The 16,395-nt window shown below is 41.7% G+C and overlaps 1 protein-coding gene across 13 annotated transcripts in view; it reads left to right on the forward strand.

The window, feature by feature from the left end:
• LOC123510372 (N-fatty-acyl-amino acid synthase/hydrolase PM20D1-like) overlaps window positions 1-16,395 on the forward strand; it is a 31,656-nt gene that overhangs the window by 11,831 nt on the left and 3,430 nt on the right. For 6 of the 13 annotated variants that reach the window (XM_045265488.1, XM_045265484.1, XM_045265496.1 and 3 more), the window contains exons 2-11: window positions 2,126-2,253; window positions 4,410-4,587; window positions 6,265-6,341; window positions 7,018-7,191; window positions 9,780-9,866; window positions 11,145-11,278; window positions 11,358-11,553; window positions 12,019-12,159; window positions 12,716-12,832; window positions 13,241-13,361. In XM_045265488.1, the coding sequence (XP_045121423.1) occupies window positions 2,143-2,253; window positions 4,410-4,587; window positions 6,265-6,341; window positions 7,018-7,191; window positions 9,780-9,866; window positions 11,145-11,278; window positions 11,358-11,553; window positions 12,019-12,159; window positions 12,716-12,832; window positions 13,241-13,361 (1,336 nt within the window). In that variant the 5' untranslated portion in view covers window positions 2,126-2,142. Of the gene's footprint in view, window positions 1-829; window positions 966-2,125; window positions 2,254-4,409; window positions 4,588-6,264; window positions 6,342-7,017; window positions 7,192-9,779; window positions 9,867-11,144; window positions 11,279-11,357; window positions 11,554-12,018; window positions 12,160-12,715; window positions 12,833-13,240; window positions 13,362-14,412; window positions 14,681-15,967; window positions 16,202-16,395 lie in introns of those variants that run through there. The other 7 variants (XM_045265487.1, XM_045265485.1, XM_045265494.1 and 4 more) reach the window with 3 other exon arrangements.

Consider the following 16,395-nt stretch of genomic DNA (forward strand, 5'->3'; position numbering starts at 1 on the left):
AGCTTCCTCTCCCTTCATTCTTATTCCTTTATTCCCTTTTGTTAGCTTTCATGCGACATCGATATCACTACTGAAGCAAATCCGCTGAACAGTAAGGTATTAATTCAGTATTAAGTCGTGTACGGAGTCTATGGCGTTACTGTCTCGTCTGTCTCGTCTCTCCATCTCTTCGTCTTTACCTCTCTCCCTGAACATCGTAAGTTTTATTTACAGAACTGTGTGTCTTAATTGTTATTGATAATTGTTGTAGGTTTGTCAACTCCAGCAGTTTAATTTTTATCTAACACCATTTTTATCAATTCTCCCTTGCTATTGATTCCTAGTGATACTTTTAAGGTTTCAGACCTTATTAATTATCTCCTTTCTTTATCTTTAATGTGATACATGTGTATTATCTGCCCAAGTCCTTCTTGCTACACTCAGCACCAGATATACAGTACTATCAGGTAAAAGTATATATATATATATATATATATATATATATATATATATATATATATATATATATATATATATATATATATATATATATATATATATATATATATCCAAGTTAGAATACTTTTAAATTTAAGTTTATTCAGTTTCAGTTAGGTATCGATAAGGGTGGTTAGTTTTAAGATAGATTAAGTTCATTGACGTGATGCTATCTCAAATCGAACCATTATTACAAGATATATGATAAAGTGCGCAAAGTTTTGATTAGTTTTGACAAACCAACACTTTATTTCTGTACAGCGCGGTAGATTTCAGTGGTATATAAATTAGCTACTACTATAAAAACAGCCGTGTCGTGAAATATAATGCGATGTAAGATAACCAGCTAGGCGGCCGGAGCTCAGAAAATTGGCTTACGTAGGAGTAGCAGTGAGTCAGTTATCGGTCTGTGGTCGGATGCCAGAGTTGGTATGAAACTTTCCTCCATAACCATCATTCAACAAGCTATCCTACCACACTCCATACAGGTAGGAGATGGAGTAAGCCTCGTGGATCATTGATTAACGTCCTCATCCACTTATTCTTACACTAAGAGCCACATAATGTCAGTTCCCCCCACTAAATTACCTTTTATCATTCTAGTTAAGCCATCTCTCCATTTCCCTTCATAACTCTACAAGCTATTCCACCTAAGTCCACGTACGGGATGGAAGAACATAGGTGAATGGAGAATTTAGGTCTTCATCCACTTGTTATTCCACTAAACCACGTAATATTTTGCTATTCTCACTCAATATGACATTCTCTCCATTATAACTTATTCATTCCTCTTTTTTCCCCCTGCCATTACATCATTTGGATTTGGATTTCCACTCTTTGCCGTGATATTTCAGACGAGGAATCTAACTTTAATTCTTGCTTTTGCCATGTTAAGGTGTTCCCATGCACTTAAAGGCCAAATAAGCATTAGAATACGTTTGATTTAGCCCTTAACACTTTCTCTAGACATTGAGAGTGAAAGAGAACGGAAAAAAGGGATGCTGAATAAGAGAAAATGTGGCGTTTTTAAAGGTAACTTAGCTAAATATTATGCCATTTTTGTTTTTTTGTCGTATTTTGCTATAGTGTTTAATTTTGTTAACTGGACTTAGATGTATTAATGATGGGGTGTGTAGGCAGAGAATTGTGTGTTGAATGGGTGGGGATGTTGAATTTTGCTGTTCTATCTCGTCCTTCTATTTAATAGCACTTTCATGTCCACAGTTCAAGGTGAGGTATGATATGGCTCTCTCTCTCTCTCTCTCTCTCTCTCTCTCTCTCTCTCTCTCTCTCTCTCTCGATTCATGTAATTTTTCTTTGATGGTGATGATGATTGCAGTAGTAGTAGTAGTAGTAGTAGTAGTAGTAGTAATAATAGTTGTTGTTGTTGTAACTACTACTACTACTACTACTACTACTACTACTGCTACTACTACTACTACTACTACTACTACTACTACTACTACTACTACTACTACTACTACTACTACTACTACTTGTATGTTATTTATTCCTTTGCTTCCCTATTTACCTATTAGTTCATTTTAACTAATTTTTCTATTTACATTTCACTTACCCATCAAATTATTCCCCACACCAAACAAAACCCGATTTAAATTTCAAACACTTTTTTTCCCCTTGTTTCCAGAAAGTGATCGCGAGAAGATGGTAGACAGGAAGCGTCTGGCGAAGATAGCGGGCGTGGTGGTGGGCGTGATGGTTGGCGTGTTGGTTCTACTGCTGGTAGTGGCTTTGATTCGCGCCCTTGCTCTTGAGGTTGGTAGTTGATGGCTCTAGGGTCTGCATTCAGAAACGCTTTGCTCTTACCACAACTGTTTTCCAAGGGTACAGAGATGACTAGCGGGGTTTGCAAGAGTGTTTCTCCAGTTCGTAATGTAAAAGTTTGTCATTCTGCCTCTAGAACTGTAAAAACTTCCTAAAAAACTGTTTCCCAAGGGTATACATATTCAGAGATGACTAGCGGGGTTTTCAAGAGTGGTTCTCCAGTTAACAATGTAGAAATTTTGTAATTCTGCCTTTAAAACAGTCAAAAAAAAAAAAAAAAAAAAAACCTTAAAAACGCTTTGTTCTCTCGCCACGATTGTTTTCCAAGGTACAGAGATGACTAACGGGGTTTTCAAGAGTGTTTCTCCAGTTATGCAGAAATCTTATCGCTCTGCCTGTAGAACGATAAAAAAAAAAAAAAACATTAAAAACTCGTGTGAACGTAAATAAAGTCTTTTGAAACAGTGGAGGTGAAGCATGCGAGCCTAGTTGTTGTTGTTGCTGTTGATGATGTTGTTACAGATATTCATTGTCGTTGTTATTGTCTATTTCTATTATTGTCATTATTATTATTATTATTATTATTATTATTATTATTATTATTATTATTATTATTATTATTATTAATTTAGATACAAACTTGCATGTAGAATTCAGTCAGTTATTCGTGTCTTTAGTCAGTTATTCAGTTATCCTATAGATGAAAGAAACCATTTGTAGTTAATCAGTCAGTCATTCATTCAGTCAATCAGTCAGTCAATCAGTCAGTCAGTCAGTCAGTCAATCAGTCAGTCAGTCAAAATTGCACATATACGTTTCCATTCACACTATTTTCAGTCGATCAGAGAGAGAGAGAGAGAGAGACACAGAGAGACAGACAAACAAGTAGTAACGTTTCCCATCCCTCGCAAAATCTCTCTCTCTCTCTCTCTCTCTCTCTCTCTCTCTCTCTCTCTCTCTGTTCTTTCTTCTCTAGTGGTGCTTTCCCCTCTGTCCCCTCTTTACCCTTCTGTTCTGACCCTCTCCCTTCCTCCTCCCTTCCTTACCATTTACTCTCTTTTCCCTTCCTTATCATCTGTTTCCCTCGCCCTCTCCCTTCGCGCTGGGCTCAATATTTTCAACGTCCTCTCTCTCTCTCTCTCTCTCTCTCTCTCTCTCTCTCTCTCTCTCTCTCTCTCTCTCTCTCTCCCCTTCTCTCTAATCTCGCATTCATTATCATAAACATTGTCTTCTCTATCTGTCTTGTGAACTTTCTTTGTGTGTGTGTGTGTGTGTGTGTGTGTGTGTGTGTGTGTGTGTGTGTGTGTGTGTTTTTTACTTCTTCCTTCCTTTCTTCCTTCCTTCCTTCCTTCCTTCTTTCCTTCCTTCTTTTCTTTATTTGTCCTTCCTTCCTTCCTTCCTTCCTTCATTTTTCCTTTTTATTTTACATTTCATCTTTTCGTGAATGTGTTTATCATCTCTCTCTCTCTCTCTCTCTCTCTCTCTCTCTCTCTCTCTCTCTCTCTCTCTCTCTTTCTGAAACCGTTTAGAGTTTTATTTCTTTTATCTGTGTGTGTGTGTGTGTGTGTGTGTGTGTGTGTGGTTCTCTCTCTCTCTCTCTCTCTCTCTCTCTCTCTCTCTCTCTCTCTCTCTCTCTCTCTCTCTCTCTCTCTCTCTCTCTCTCTCTCCTCATTATGTATTCTCTTCCCACCCTTGTCATCATCCCTTTCTTATTCTCAGCATCTCCTCTCTTCTCTCTCTTCCTTTGTTTCCTCACCCTCTCTCTCTCTCTCTCTCTCTCTCTCTCTCTCTCTCTCTCTCTCTCTCTCTCTCTCTCTCTCTCTCTCTCTCTCTCCCCTACATCATGTTTTTCTTTTTCTTTTTTCATTCTCGTTTTCTCTTCAACGTTTGTTCTTTAAAAAGTTACGCTTGGGAGAGAGAGAGAGAGAGAGAGAGAGAGAGAGAGAGAGAGAGAGAGAGACACTGTTACCACCATCACCACCACCACTACTACTACTACTACTACTACTACTACTACTACTACTACTACTACTACTACTAATAATAATAATAATAATAATAATAATAATAATGATAATGATATAATCAAAATCCTTCATTCTACATCTAAAACTCTTCTTACACTCCTAATCCTTCATATCCTACAGGACTTCGACTACCAAGTGCAGGATCTTGACCCAGGAGCAAGGGATGAGCTGCCGGAGAGCTACCTGAAGGGGCTGCCGGAGGTGATGGCTCGTGCCCTTTCCATCCGTACTGTTTCCTACTCCCGAGGCAACTACGAGGTGGAGGAGCTACTTCGATTTCACGACTTTCTGAGGGAGAGTAAGTGTGGTGGTGGTGGTGGTAGTAGTTGTTGATTTTATTTGTTCTTCTATCTGTCTACCTATCTATCTATTTATCTATCTATCAATTCATCCATCTATTTATGCTCCTTATTAAAAAACGCTAGCTTCTCTCACTTCGACCATTTTCAAAGACCACAGAGACGATTAGCCGAGTTCTAAAGAGTATTCACCCTGTTGATAATGCAGAAAACTTGATAACTTGTCACTAGAATTACAAAAACTTCCCTAAAAACCCTTGTCACTTCAACCAGACCCTTTAAAAAGAGTATTTGCCCTGTTGATAATGAAGGAAACTTGTTAATATGTCACTAGGATAACAGAAACATCCTTAAAAATCCGGGTCACTTCAACTAGAGGCCTTGGAAAATAGTGAAGGTGCTGTGAGGCGCGGAAGTGTTTCAGAATGTGTATCTCAATCTACTCAGGCCCAGTCCACGTATCCAATCTATTTACCAGTTAACATATTTTCTACTACTACTTACTACTTATTACTTACTTAAATCGTTATTCAGAAACATTATGCTCTCTCACCACAAGTTTCCAAGGCCACAGAGATGATCAGCGGAGTTTTCAAGAGTGTTTCTCTAGTTAATAATGTAGAAATCTTGTCACTCTGCCTCTAGAACCGTAAAAATCCCTTAAAGAACTCATGTGAACTTAAACAAAACTTTTTTAAATTGTGGAGGTGAAGGACAGAGGTGTTTGGGAATAGGAGTCACACTAACAAATCAAAACATGGTACGTACATCCATCGTTATGCTCTCAAACACTTCATTCCTTTGTGTGGATATGAGACACCATGCTGGGAATTGTAGGTAACAGTGATTATGTATATCAGTGCCTGTGTGTATGTGTGTGTGTGTGTGTGTGTGTGTGTGTGTGTGTGTGTGTGTGTGTGTGTGTGTGTGTCCAGCCTCCCAGTACATTAGCCTCTCAGCACACATAGATTAGCTCGTCTACATTATGTACCAGATGAACATTAGAATTTATTTAGCACCTTAAAAGTTCATGCTTCCTGAGACAGAATTATTTACTTTGACCTTTCTCGGCCTGTGACTTAAGCTGGAGCCTCCCTGGTCTCTCCACCCACTTCCTACCCCTCCACCACCAGCACCACCTTACTCTTCCTTCCTTCCTTCATTCCTTCACACCTTCATCGCCTTCCTTTTAATAATTCCTTTTTTTTTCTATATTCTTTCTCTCATTTCTTCTCTGTTGACTTTTTTTTTCCTTTGTCTTATTTTTCTCTATGTTTCTTCTTTCTCTTCCTTCCTTCCTTCATTCATTCATTCATTTCTTCGTCTTCCTCTTTTTCTCTCTTTTTAATATATATATTCCTTCCTTCCCTCTTCCTCTCATTCACTTCACTCATTCCTGGTCATTCCTGCTTTCTCTCTCTCTCTCTCTCTCTCTCTCTCTCTCTCTCTCTCTCTCTCTCTCTCTCTCTCTGTCTTTCTGTGCCATATCTCTCCTCCCTCTCCCTCTCCTCTCCCTTCCTTATTCATTTTTACCCTCTTTTATATCATTCCCACTCTCGTCTTTCTCTCCTTCCCTTCCTGTGTCCTCCGCTCCCTTCCCCTCTCCCTATCTCATCTCTCTCTCTCTCTCACTCTTTCTCTCTCTCACTCTCACTCTCTCTCTCTTTCCCCTACAGGCTTCCCCAACGTGTTCAACTCCTCTATAATCGAAGTGGAGGTGGTCAACAAACTCTCTCTCCTCCTGACGGTGAAGGTAAGTGACCCCTGCGTGACTTGACCTCATCTAACCTAATCTAACCTACCCTAACTTGACTGACCTAACCTAACCTAACCTAACCTTATCTTATTTGACAGTGTGTGCAAATTTGACTTTACGTAACCTTAACATACTCGAGATTAACATTATTCTTCCTGTCTGTATGTACCTTTGTGTCCTTCTCACCTGTGCAGCTTGTCCTATTGTTACCTGTACAGTCTTGATCCACCAGCAGCCTTAGATACCCCTAACTCACCTGTACTCCCACCTTATTACCTTTCCTTACCTGTATTTACCTGTACTTAGATCATTTGTGTCCTTAAATAGCCATAATTCACCTGTATGTTTACCTCATTACCTTTCCTTACCTGTCCTTTCATGACCTGTGTCCTTAAATCCCCATAGCTCACCTGTATGTTTACCTCATTACCTGTCCTTACATCACCTGTGCCCTTAGATGTCCATAAGTTACCTGTGTCTTATATATTTTTATCTGTATCGTTCGCCTGTGTCTTTACCTGTATATTTTTACCTGTGTCCTTTACCTGGGTCCTCACCTGTATCCTTTTACCTATTGATACATTCTTTTCCCTTTTTCCCTTTTTATACATTCTTACTTGTTTCCTTCCACTTATTCTTTCATCATCTGTGTTCTTTATCCCAACGGTGACAGGGCGCCCAGGATGACTTCATGCCGTACCTCCTGATGGGACACATGGACGTGGTGCCGGTGGACAGGGAGAAGTGGACGCATGACCCCTGGGGTGGCTTCATCCTACCGGACCCTTCGTCAGGAGAGTCCTACATCTGGGGACGCGGCGCCATTGACAATAAAGTGGCTGTGATTGTGAGTGTGTGTGTGTGTGTGTGTGTGTGTGTGTGTGTGTGTGTGTGTGAGAGAGAGAGAGAGAGAGAGAGAGAGAGAGAGAGAGAGAGAGAGAGAGAGAGAGAGAGAGAGAGAGAGAGGTTACGTTTATTGGTTGGACTTGGTGGTAGTAGTAATAGTAGCAGTAGTAGTAGTAGTAATAGTAGCAGTAGTAGTAGTAGTAGTAGTGGTGGTGGTGGTGGTGGTGGTGGTGGTGGTGGTGGTGATGGTGGTAGTAGTGGTGGTGGTGGTAGTAGTGGTGGTGGTGGTAGTAGTGGTGGTGGTGGTAGTAGTATCAGCAGAAGCAGCCATCCACAGCTCACTCCACTTTCCACACGTCAATATTCCACGGCTGCTTCCACACCACCAGTCCACACACACACACACACACACACACACACACACACACACACACACACACACACACACACACACCACAACACCCTACCAATCCTTCCCTCCTACACAAAGAGAATCCTTCACTCCTTCACTCCTTCAGATGTTCCAGCGTCCCCTTCTTCAGTAGTAAAAACGCGGGCATCTTATCCCTTCCCCTTGCCCCTGTTTCCCTTCCTTTCCCCTTAAATTCTGTCATCTTTTATCCCTTCTTATCCCTGGGGAAGCATAACATTATTGTATCCCTCCTCAGACCCTTTCCAAGTTTCCCTGTTTCCCTGTTTTCCTGTATATATTCTGCTTCTCTTTCCCTATTTACTTATTTCCCTTTCCTTTTTTTCCATCGCTGGTTTTCTGTCCCTCAGTCTTTCCTTTTTCCCTATCTATTCTTATATATTTGTCTGTATGTCTTCCTTTCACTTTTCCAGTTTCCTCTCTCCTTGTTTTTCATTTATTTATCTTAGTTTCTCTATCCTGGTCTCTCCTTTTCTCTATTTTTTTTTTTATTCATGTACGTATTTTCTAGTCTTCATCCCTTTTCCAGTTCCTATATTCGTTCTTATCTTTCCTTTATTTTCCTCAGTTTCTGTACCCCTGTTTGTGTCCTTTTCTCCCTGTTTGTCTTAATTTATGTTCGTACTTTCCACCTACAGTTGTCTCCCCTTGATGGCATACCAGTTTTCCGTTTTCTCTTATTGCTGTTCCATCTTTAGTCCATCGATCTGTTTTCTTTTTGTCACGTGTTCTGTCTCGTTCAGTCCCTCCCAGTCAGTCATTTTCTGTTTCCTCCTGCTGTTGTTGTGTCTGCTGTCAAATAATTTCTTAGTTCATCACGTTTTCTCTCCAAGTGTCCCATGTTCTTTCATTCTTTTGATTTGCCTCATATTGGTCTTTTCTTTGTTCCAGCCCAGTTTTCATATAGTTTCCCCCTTAATGAAGCCTGGTAACTCGTTTTCTGTTGCCTCTCAATCAATCTTTCTTTCTCATCATATCATCGAATATTTTCTTATCTAGAACAGTAACTTATATTTTGTTTCCCGAGGTACTTTTGCGTCATCACTAACTCATTCATTCAGTTAACCCCTTTGAATAACATGACCTGTTTCCATATTCATTCTGGTGACTATTTGGTGATTTTATACAGTATCAGAAACTTATGTGGGGATTAAAATAGTGAAGACTGTGGCCATTAATCTTCTGAGCTTCATAAATCCTTCCTATATTGCCCCAGCACTGAACGGGTTAAGTTTGTTTTCGTGGTTCCAGTGATAGTTTGACGGAGAGTAGTGAAAGGTATTGTCATTTAACCCCTTCAGTATCAATACGAGTTTCCATATTAATTTTGCTTACTATTTGGTAATTCTATACAGCTTCAGAAACTTATGTGGGGGACTGAAACGGTGAAGACTGTGGCCATTAATCTTCTGACTCCATAGACCCTTCCTAGTGTCAATAAAATGGTCTAATCGTGCACAAATCTCAAGGGAAAAATTGTATCCCTGTAGTTTGAAGTTGTTAATCATCGTCTTTCTATATTAAAAACACGTTATTTTTGTATTATTTTTACTTATTTATTCTTCAGGACTTGTAACACATTTTCTCTTATTGCTAGTATTCACTCAATTAATTAAATGTCCCTTATTATCATCATCACTAACTCAGTCTCTCAATTAATCATCATCTTTCTTTATCATAATTACTTTTTTCACATTATTTCTTGTTATTTATTGTTGAGGACTAGTAACCCATTTTCTTCTATTTGTATTACTCGATCAATTAATTCACAAAATGTCTCTTATTGGCATGACTCAATCACTCAGTTAATCATCATCTTTCTTTACCACAATTACGTTATTTTCATGTTATTTTCACTCATTTATTCTTGAGGACTAGTAACCCATTTGCTCCTATCTATTACTCAATCAATCCATTGTCTCTTATTACCATTACTAACTCAGTCTCTCAATTAATTACCATCTGTCTTTATCACAATCACGTTTTTTTTTACATTATTTCTAGTTATTTAATCTTGAGGACTAGTAACTTATTTGTTCCTATATGTTACTCAATCAATTAATGTCTTTCTTATTACCATCACTTTTTTCTGTTCCTCTTTGCTTGGTCTCTCCTCGATGACGTAACAAGTGTGCCTCTCTCCCTCTCTCCTGACGCAGGGCATAATGAGTGCGCTGGAGTACCTCGCCAGCACGGGATTCCAGCCTGAGAGGACCTTCTACGTGGCTTTTGGACATGATGAGGAGGTGGGTAGTGGTGGTGGTGGTGGTCGTGTGTGTGTGTGTGTGTGTGTGTGTGTGTGTGTGTGTGTGTGTGACTTTTTTCTTCTTTCTTTACTTTTTTTTCTTTGTTCTTGCTTTTGTTGTTGTTTTTTTATCTATTGTTGTTGTTGTTGTTGTTGTTGTTGTTGTTGTTGTTGTTGTTGTTGTTGTCTATCTTTATTATCATTATTATTGTTATTGCTATTAGCGTTAGTATTATTAGTATCATCATTATTGCAGTCTTCTATTTCTTCTTCTTCTTCTTCTTCTTCTTCTTCTTCTTCTTCTTCTTCTTCTTCTTCTTCTTCTTCTTCTTCTTCTTCTTCTTCTTCTTCTTCTTCTTCTTCTTCTTCTTCTTCTTCTTCTTCTTCTTCTTCTTCTTCTTCTTCTCTTCTCCTCCTCTTCTTCTCTTCTCCTCTTCTCCTCTTCTCCTCCTCCTCCTCTCTCTTCTCCTCCTCCTCCTCCTCCTCCTCCTCCTCCTCCTCCTCCTCCTCTCTCCACGTCTCTTTGTCCTTCTCGCTCCTTCCCCTTCACTCTCTCATTCGTCGTAATGTTCATTTTCTTATTTTTCTTTCTCTTTTTAACCTAACTCTCCTTTCATCTACTTCCCCCATGCTCTCTCTCTCTCTCTCTCTCTCTCTCTCTCTCTCTCTCTCTCTCTCTCTCTGGCTGGCTTCTCAGAACTTCTTAAATTATAAAACATCACCAGGTTTTTTTAATCGTCTCTAAAAACCAGGCAGTGCTCTCTCTCTCTCTCTCTCTCTCTCTCTCTCTCTCTCTCTCTCTCTCTCTCTCTCTCTCTCTCTCTCTCTGGGCAATTTTCTGAGACATTTCAACCTGCAGCTTTACTATTTTCAAAGCCACTAATTGAAGTGACATCAATAGATTATCAATAACATTTCATCAAACAACATTAATAACAACAATTCTAACTAACGATCTGTCTTGATTGGAATACGAGAGCTCCCCATCTAATAGAAAACGGAGATCAGGTGCCAAGTGGTGGTTTAAAAATAATGAAGTTCATTTTCTTTGGTTTAGAAATGGTAATATTCTTTTTCTTATCATGACCCAATTTGTTTTTATATATAATTTCCATCACGACTGATTTATACACACACACACACACACACACACACACACACACACACACACACACACACACACACACACACACACACACACACACGAAAGCGTTTCTGAATACTGTAATACTCTCTCTCTCTCTCTCTCTCTCTCTCTCTCTCTCTCTCTCTCTCTCAGGTGCGAGGCGAGGACGGGGCGGGTCAGATGGGGCGCCTTCTGCAGGAACGCGGCGTAAAACTTGACTTTATCTTGGACGAAGGGCTCCCTATAATGAAGGACACGATAAAGGGCATGGACAAACCCGTAGCGGCGTGAGTATACACACAAACAAACATACACACAGTACAAAGTCACACCACTAAGCTACTTCACCTCCTTCGTCTTCTGCAGGATTGGCGTCACGGAAAAAGGCTGGCTGTCCCTGGAACTTGAGGTAAAGGGCCCCGCTGGTCACTCGTCCATGCCGCCTCTGGTGTCCGCTGTGACGGTTCTCTCCAGGGCCCTCGTTGCCTTAGCTGATAACCCGCAGCCTTCAATGTTTGGGAGTGGTCCTGAGAGTGATATGCTGGCTTACATCGCGCCTAAGGTATGGGAAGGCTTACATAGGTGGTCAGGTGTGTGTATAGTGACGGGGGTGTTTGTCAGTCACTCGGAACCCATTAACGTCCACTAGATTGCTAAACTATAATGATAACCCATTTTGTAAACCCTAACAACTTCTACTACACAACGTACAAGTGAAGACAACCCTCTGAAAACCTCTTATAATTCATCTTCATCCTCTCCAACTATTTTTTTTTTTCATTTATTTAAGAGGGGAAAACTGGCTAAGGGCATCATAAAACGAATAAAAAAAAAAATGGTCCACTCAATTTCCAGTCCTCTTGTAGGTCCGAGAGAGTGAACCAAGTAAGAAGGGATAAATATCTTGAAACCTCCCTCTTAAATGAAATCAAATCATAGAAAGTTGGAAATACAGAAGCAGGCAGGGAGTTCCAGAGTTTAACAGAGAAATATATGAATGATTGAGAGTACTGGTTAACTCTTTCAGGCATCGTGGCCCCAAAAGCTGGTGTTCGCTAACCTGTGGCTGTTCAAACCTATAGTAGAGATGGTGCTGAGTTCAAAGAGGGAAACGAACGCCCTTATGCGCACCACCACCTGCGCCACCATTGTCCGCGCAGGTGTGAAGGTAAGACTGATTGATTGACGAGTTAGTTTATTGGTTAGTTGAAGTAGCAGTAGGTTTTAACCCCTTCAGTATCATGACGCGTTACCATGTTCATTCTATGTACTATTTGGTGATTTTATACAGCTTCAGAGACTTATGACGGGGATTAGAATAGTGAAGACTGTGGCCATTAATCCAATTCAGTACCATGACGTAGTTTCATATTTATTTTGCTTACTACTTTGTGATTTTTATACACCTTCAGAAACTTATGTAAGAGATTAGAAGAGTGAAGACTGTGGCCATTAATCTTCTGACCTCCATAGACCCTTCCTAATGTCAATAAAATGGTCTAATCGTACACAAATCTCAAGGTAAAAATGTGTCCCAGTACTGAAGGGATTAATTGCTTTTATCCCTGTTTTTTTTCAATTTTTCTTCATCCATTCATTCTATTATCTCTCTTCCTCCTGTTCTTTATCCTTCGTTTTCTTTCCATCCGTTCTTTTGCAACCACTACCACTACTAACTACATTTCTCACCACCACCACCACCACCACTGTTGTCCCTCCTTCAGGAAAATGTGGTGCCGTCCTCCGCTCGCGCCACAATTAACCATCGCATCCACCCGTCCCAGAACATCAAGGAGGTCATCCAATACGACAAGAAAGTCATCAACGACCCCTCGGTGAAGGTGAGTGATGGTGACGTGATTGTGACCGAGTGAGTGGTGATGGTGATGATGATAGTGATAGTGGTGGTGATGATAGTGACCTGTGTGATGATAGTGATAGTGATGGTTGTGATGGTGATAATGGTGAAGATAGTGAAGGTGAGCCATGGTGACGTGATGGTGACTGAGTGAGTGCTAGTGATGATGATGATGATAGTAGCCACTGTAATGATGATGGTGATGGTGATAGTGGTGATGCTGACCATGATGGTGATAGTGATGTCGACTGAGTGAATGGTGATAGTGATAATGATGGTGATAGTGACGATATTGACGCTGTTAGTGATCCTAGTGATGGTAATAGTGACGTTAATGACGCTGATGGTGATGATAATGGCGCTGATAATGGTGATAGTGACGGTGCCGCAGATCATGGAAGTGGAGGGTACAGAGGCCCACCCGGTGTCCCCCCATGGTCCAGATGTTGCCCCGTGGCGCCTCCTCACTGCATCCATTCACCATCACTTCCCAGACGCCATCACTGCCCCGGGTAAGTGTCTGTCTATCTGTCTGTCTGTCTGTGTCTCGGTCTATCTGTCTGTCTGTCTGTTTGTCTGTGTGTCTATTTGTCTGTCTGTGTGTGTGTCTGTGTGTCTGCCTTTATGTCTGTCTATATGTCTGTGTGTATGTCTATCTGTCTATCTGTCTGTGTATCTGTTTTGTCAGTTTGTTTGTCTGTCTGTCTGTCTATTTGTCTATCTGTCTGTGTCTGTCTATCTGTCTGTGTGTGTGTGTGACTGTGTGTCTGTCTATATGTCTGTGTGTCTGTCTGTCTGTGTCTGTGTGTCTTATTTGTTCATTATTATTAGTTTTTAGTTGCTCTTTCTCTTTCAGTTTTGTTATTTCATTACGTTTTAGGATTTTTATTCATTGAGAGAGAGAGAGAGAGAGAGAGAGAGAGAGAGAGAGAGATTTTGGTGGTGTTTACGTGAGGAACTTTGCGCGTGGGAACTTTTGGTATGCGTTAAGTGCGTATGTGTGTACGTGTGTGCGTAAGTGTGAATTCCCGTCACCATTCCTCATTAGGCCGTTACTTTCATGCCTGTCTGGTGTGCGAGCCTGTACTAATGCTGAGGGTGAAGGAGGTGCTGCAAAACTGGCGGGAGTAGCAGGAGTGGACGCATGTGCCTTGGGTTCCAGTAGCGGCGGTGTTTGGTTGCGTTGTTTGAGTGGGCGCTTCAAGACATTTCTCTCAGGGTTTTGGCTAACTCTTGAGTACCGTGACGCGTTTCCATGTTCATTCTTGTTACTATTTGGTGATTTTATAACAGCTTCAGAAACTTATGTGAGGGATTGAAATAGTGAAGACTGTGGCCACTAATCTGCTGACCTCCATAGACCCATCCTATATTGTAAGTAAAAATGGTCTAATCGGACACAAATTTCAAGGTAAAAATGCATCCCAGTACTTAAGGGCATCTTTTAGGGAACTGGTAATCAAGTGGGTCTTTTTTTTTTTTTTCTTTATATATTTTCTTGCCCTTTCGCCGGCTTCCATTCTTACAGGAAGAAAAAAAAAGACGTAGTCTCCTTTTAACCAGGTGTGCTTATCGGTTACACGGACACACGCCACTATCTGCCCCTGACTGCCAGGGTGTACCGCTTCAACCCAACCTTCATGCTTGACTTGGAGATGTCCATTATACACGGGCACGACGAGAGAATCAGTGTGTCCTCCTTTACTTCCGCCGTCAGTTTCTACCACCACCTCATCCTCAAAGCGGATCTCCAGATATCTCCGCTAAGATTCCCTCCTGGCGATGGGATGTGAGCGGCGCCGCTGGAGGTTGTCGGTGTCGGTAGCATCAGGTGTGGTGTTGGTGGTGATGGGAGCATAGGTAGGGTGGGAGTTGCTTAGTGCGTGGCATCAAGTGGGGCGCCTTGTGGTAGTAGTTGGGCTCGTATTCACAAACACTTATGTGCTTCACCTCCACTATTTCAAAAGGCTTTGTTTGAAATTACACTTGTTAATTTTTAAAGTGTTTTTGTGGTTCTAGAGGCAGAGTGACAAGACTTCTGCATTATCAACTGGAGAAACACTCTTAAAAACCTGGCTAATCATCTCTGTGGCCTTGGAAAATAGTCGTGGTGAGAGAGCAGTGTTTCTGAATACGGGCCTTGGTGCGGTGGTGCAGCATAGACACGGTGAGGGTTGCTTAGTGACTCACATCAAAATGCTCCAAATGTTGTGTTTTCAAACACCTCTTTGTATCCACGCGATGCTTTGTGTCCCGTTTTTTGCCTCCAATCCGTGCTGGTGCATTTAGCTGAGAAAGGGAAGTACTGGGTGTTGCCTCGTTGCATGCATGGCCGCCGGGGTGTGTGGGTAACATCTTCCTGGTATTCTAGAGTCCTCTTTATCCATACGTGATGCTGTGTGATCTCTTCCTAACCCCGTGCCTGGTGCTTGTATGTGAAGAAAGGGACTCTTTGCCTCTCCCTTTCTCACTATCCAGTAAGCACTAACCTGGTGAACACTGCTGTCCGCCAACCGCTAACACAGTCCTCGCCATGACAATCCCCACTGTTGTTATGGCTGACTTGCTTCACTCATGTTAAAGTTCAATATAGTTTCTCTGCTCAACCGGAGTTCTAAGTGAAGCTTGAGCTGAGACGACCCACGTGTGACTCAGAACTTAAGACCACAAGAAAACAAGGGACGCTACAGGAAGCCGTCACATTTGCACGTTACGGTCCCTGTAGTTACGAAGGAGACTTCAGAACATTTGTCCCTTTCTTTCGGCTGACTCTTTGACCTGCAAGGGGACTGGTAATGAAGTGGGCCTTTTTTTTTAATACCATTGGCCTATTTTCTCTCTTACATAAAAAAAGAAAAAGAAAATAGAGCTGGATACATTAAGTGATTGATACGAGTGGATACATAGTACCTAGATATGTGTACAGGTCAGGAGGCAGGTGGTGCAGGGATTAACTTGGAGAAGAATGAGTTTTTACCAGCTGTGTGTGTGTGCGTGTGTGTGTGTGTGTGTGTGTGTGTGTGTGTGTGTGTGTGTGTGTGTGTGTGTGTGTGTGTGTGGGTATGATGTGTGTGGTTAGGGTGTGGTTGGGCTAAGGCGTGCAGCCCCTCACCTGCAGGGTTGCTGGTGGGCAACACAGACTCTCGACACTACATGAACCTGACCTCGGCCGTGTACCGCCACTACCCGGTGCTCCTGACACCCGGGGACGTGGCCACCATACATGGCAACGACGAGCGCGTCTCCGTCACCAACCTCCTGCAGGCCGCCCGTGTCTACCACCGCGTCATGGTGTGGGGCGAACGGCGGCTTTAGCGAGGAGGTGTCAGGGAGGTGTTTGTTTGGCAGCTAGGTACAGTACAATCAAGTGACGTGTGACTGCATGTGTCTTGCTGGACCTCGTGATGGTTCTGTCTAATCCTTTCACCCTCAGCATGCTCTTTACTTCCCTGTCCCTCATTTAGCGGATGGCGGTACGCTCTCAGCCGGTTCCTTGTTTCTGAGCGGCCTTCTTGGTGACGGTGCCCAGTCAGTACTACAGTGTGA

The sequence above is a fragment of the Portunus trituberculatus genome, chromosome 28 (genome assembly GCF_017591435.1).
Source record: "Portunus trituberculatus isolate SZX2019 chromosome 28, ASM1759143v1, whole genome shotgun sequence".
NCBI lineage: Eukaryota > Metazoa > Arthropoda > Malacostraca > Decapoda > Portunidae > Portunus > Portunus trituberculatus.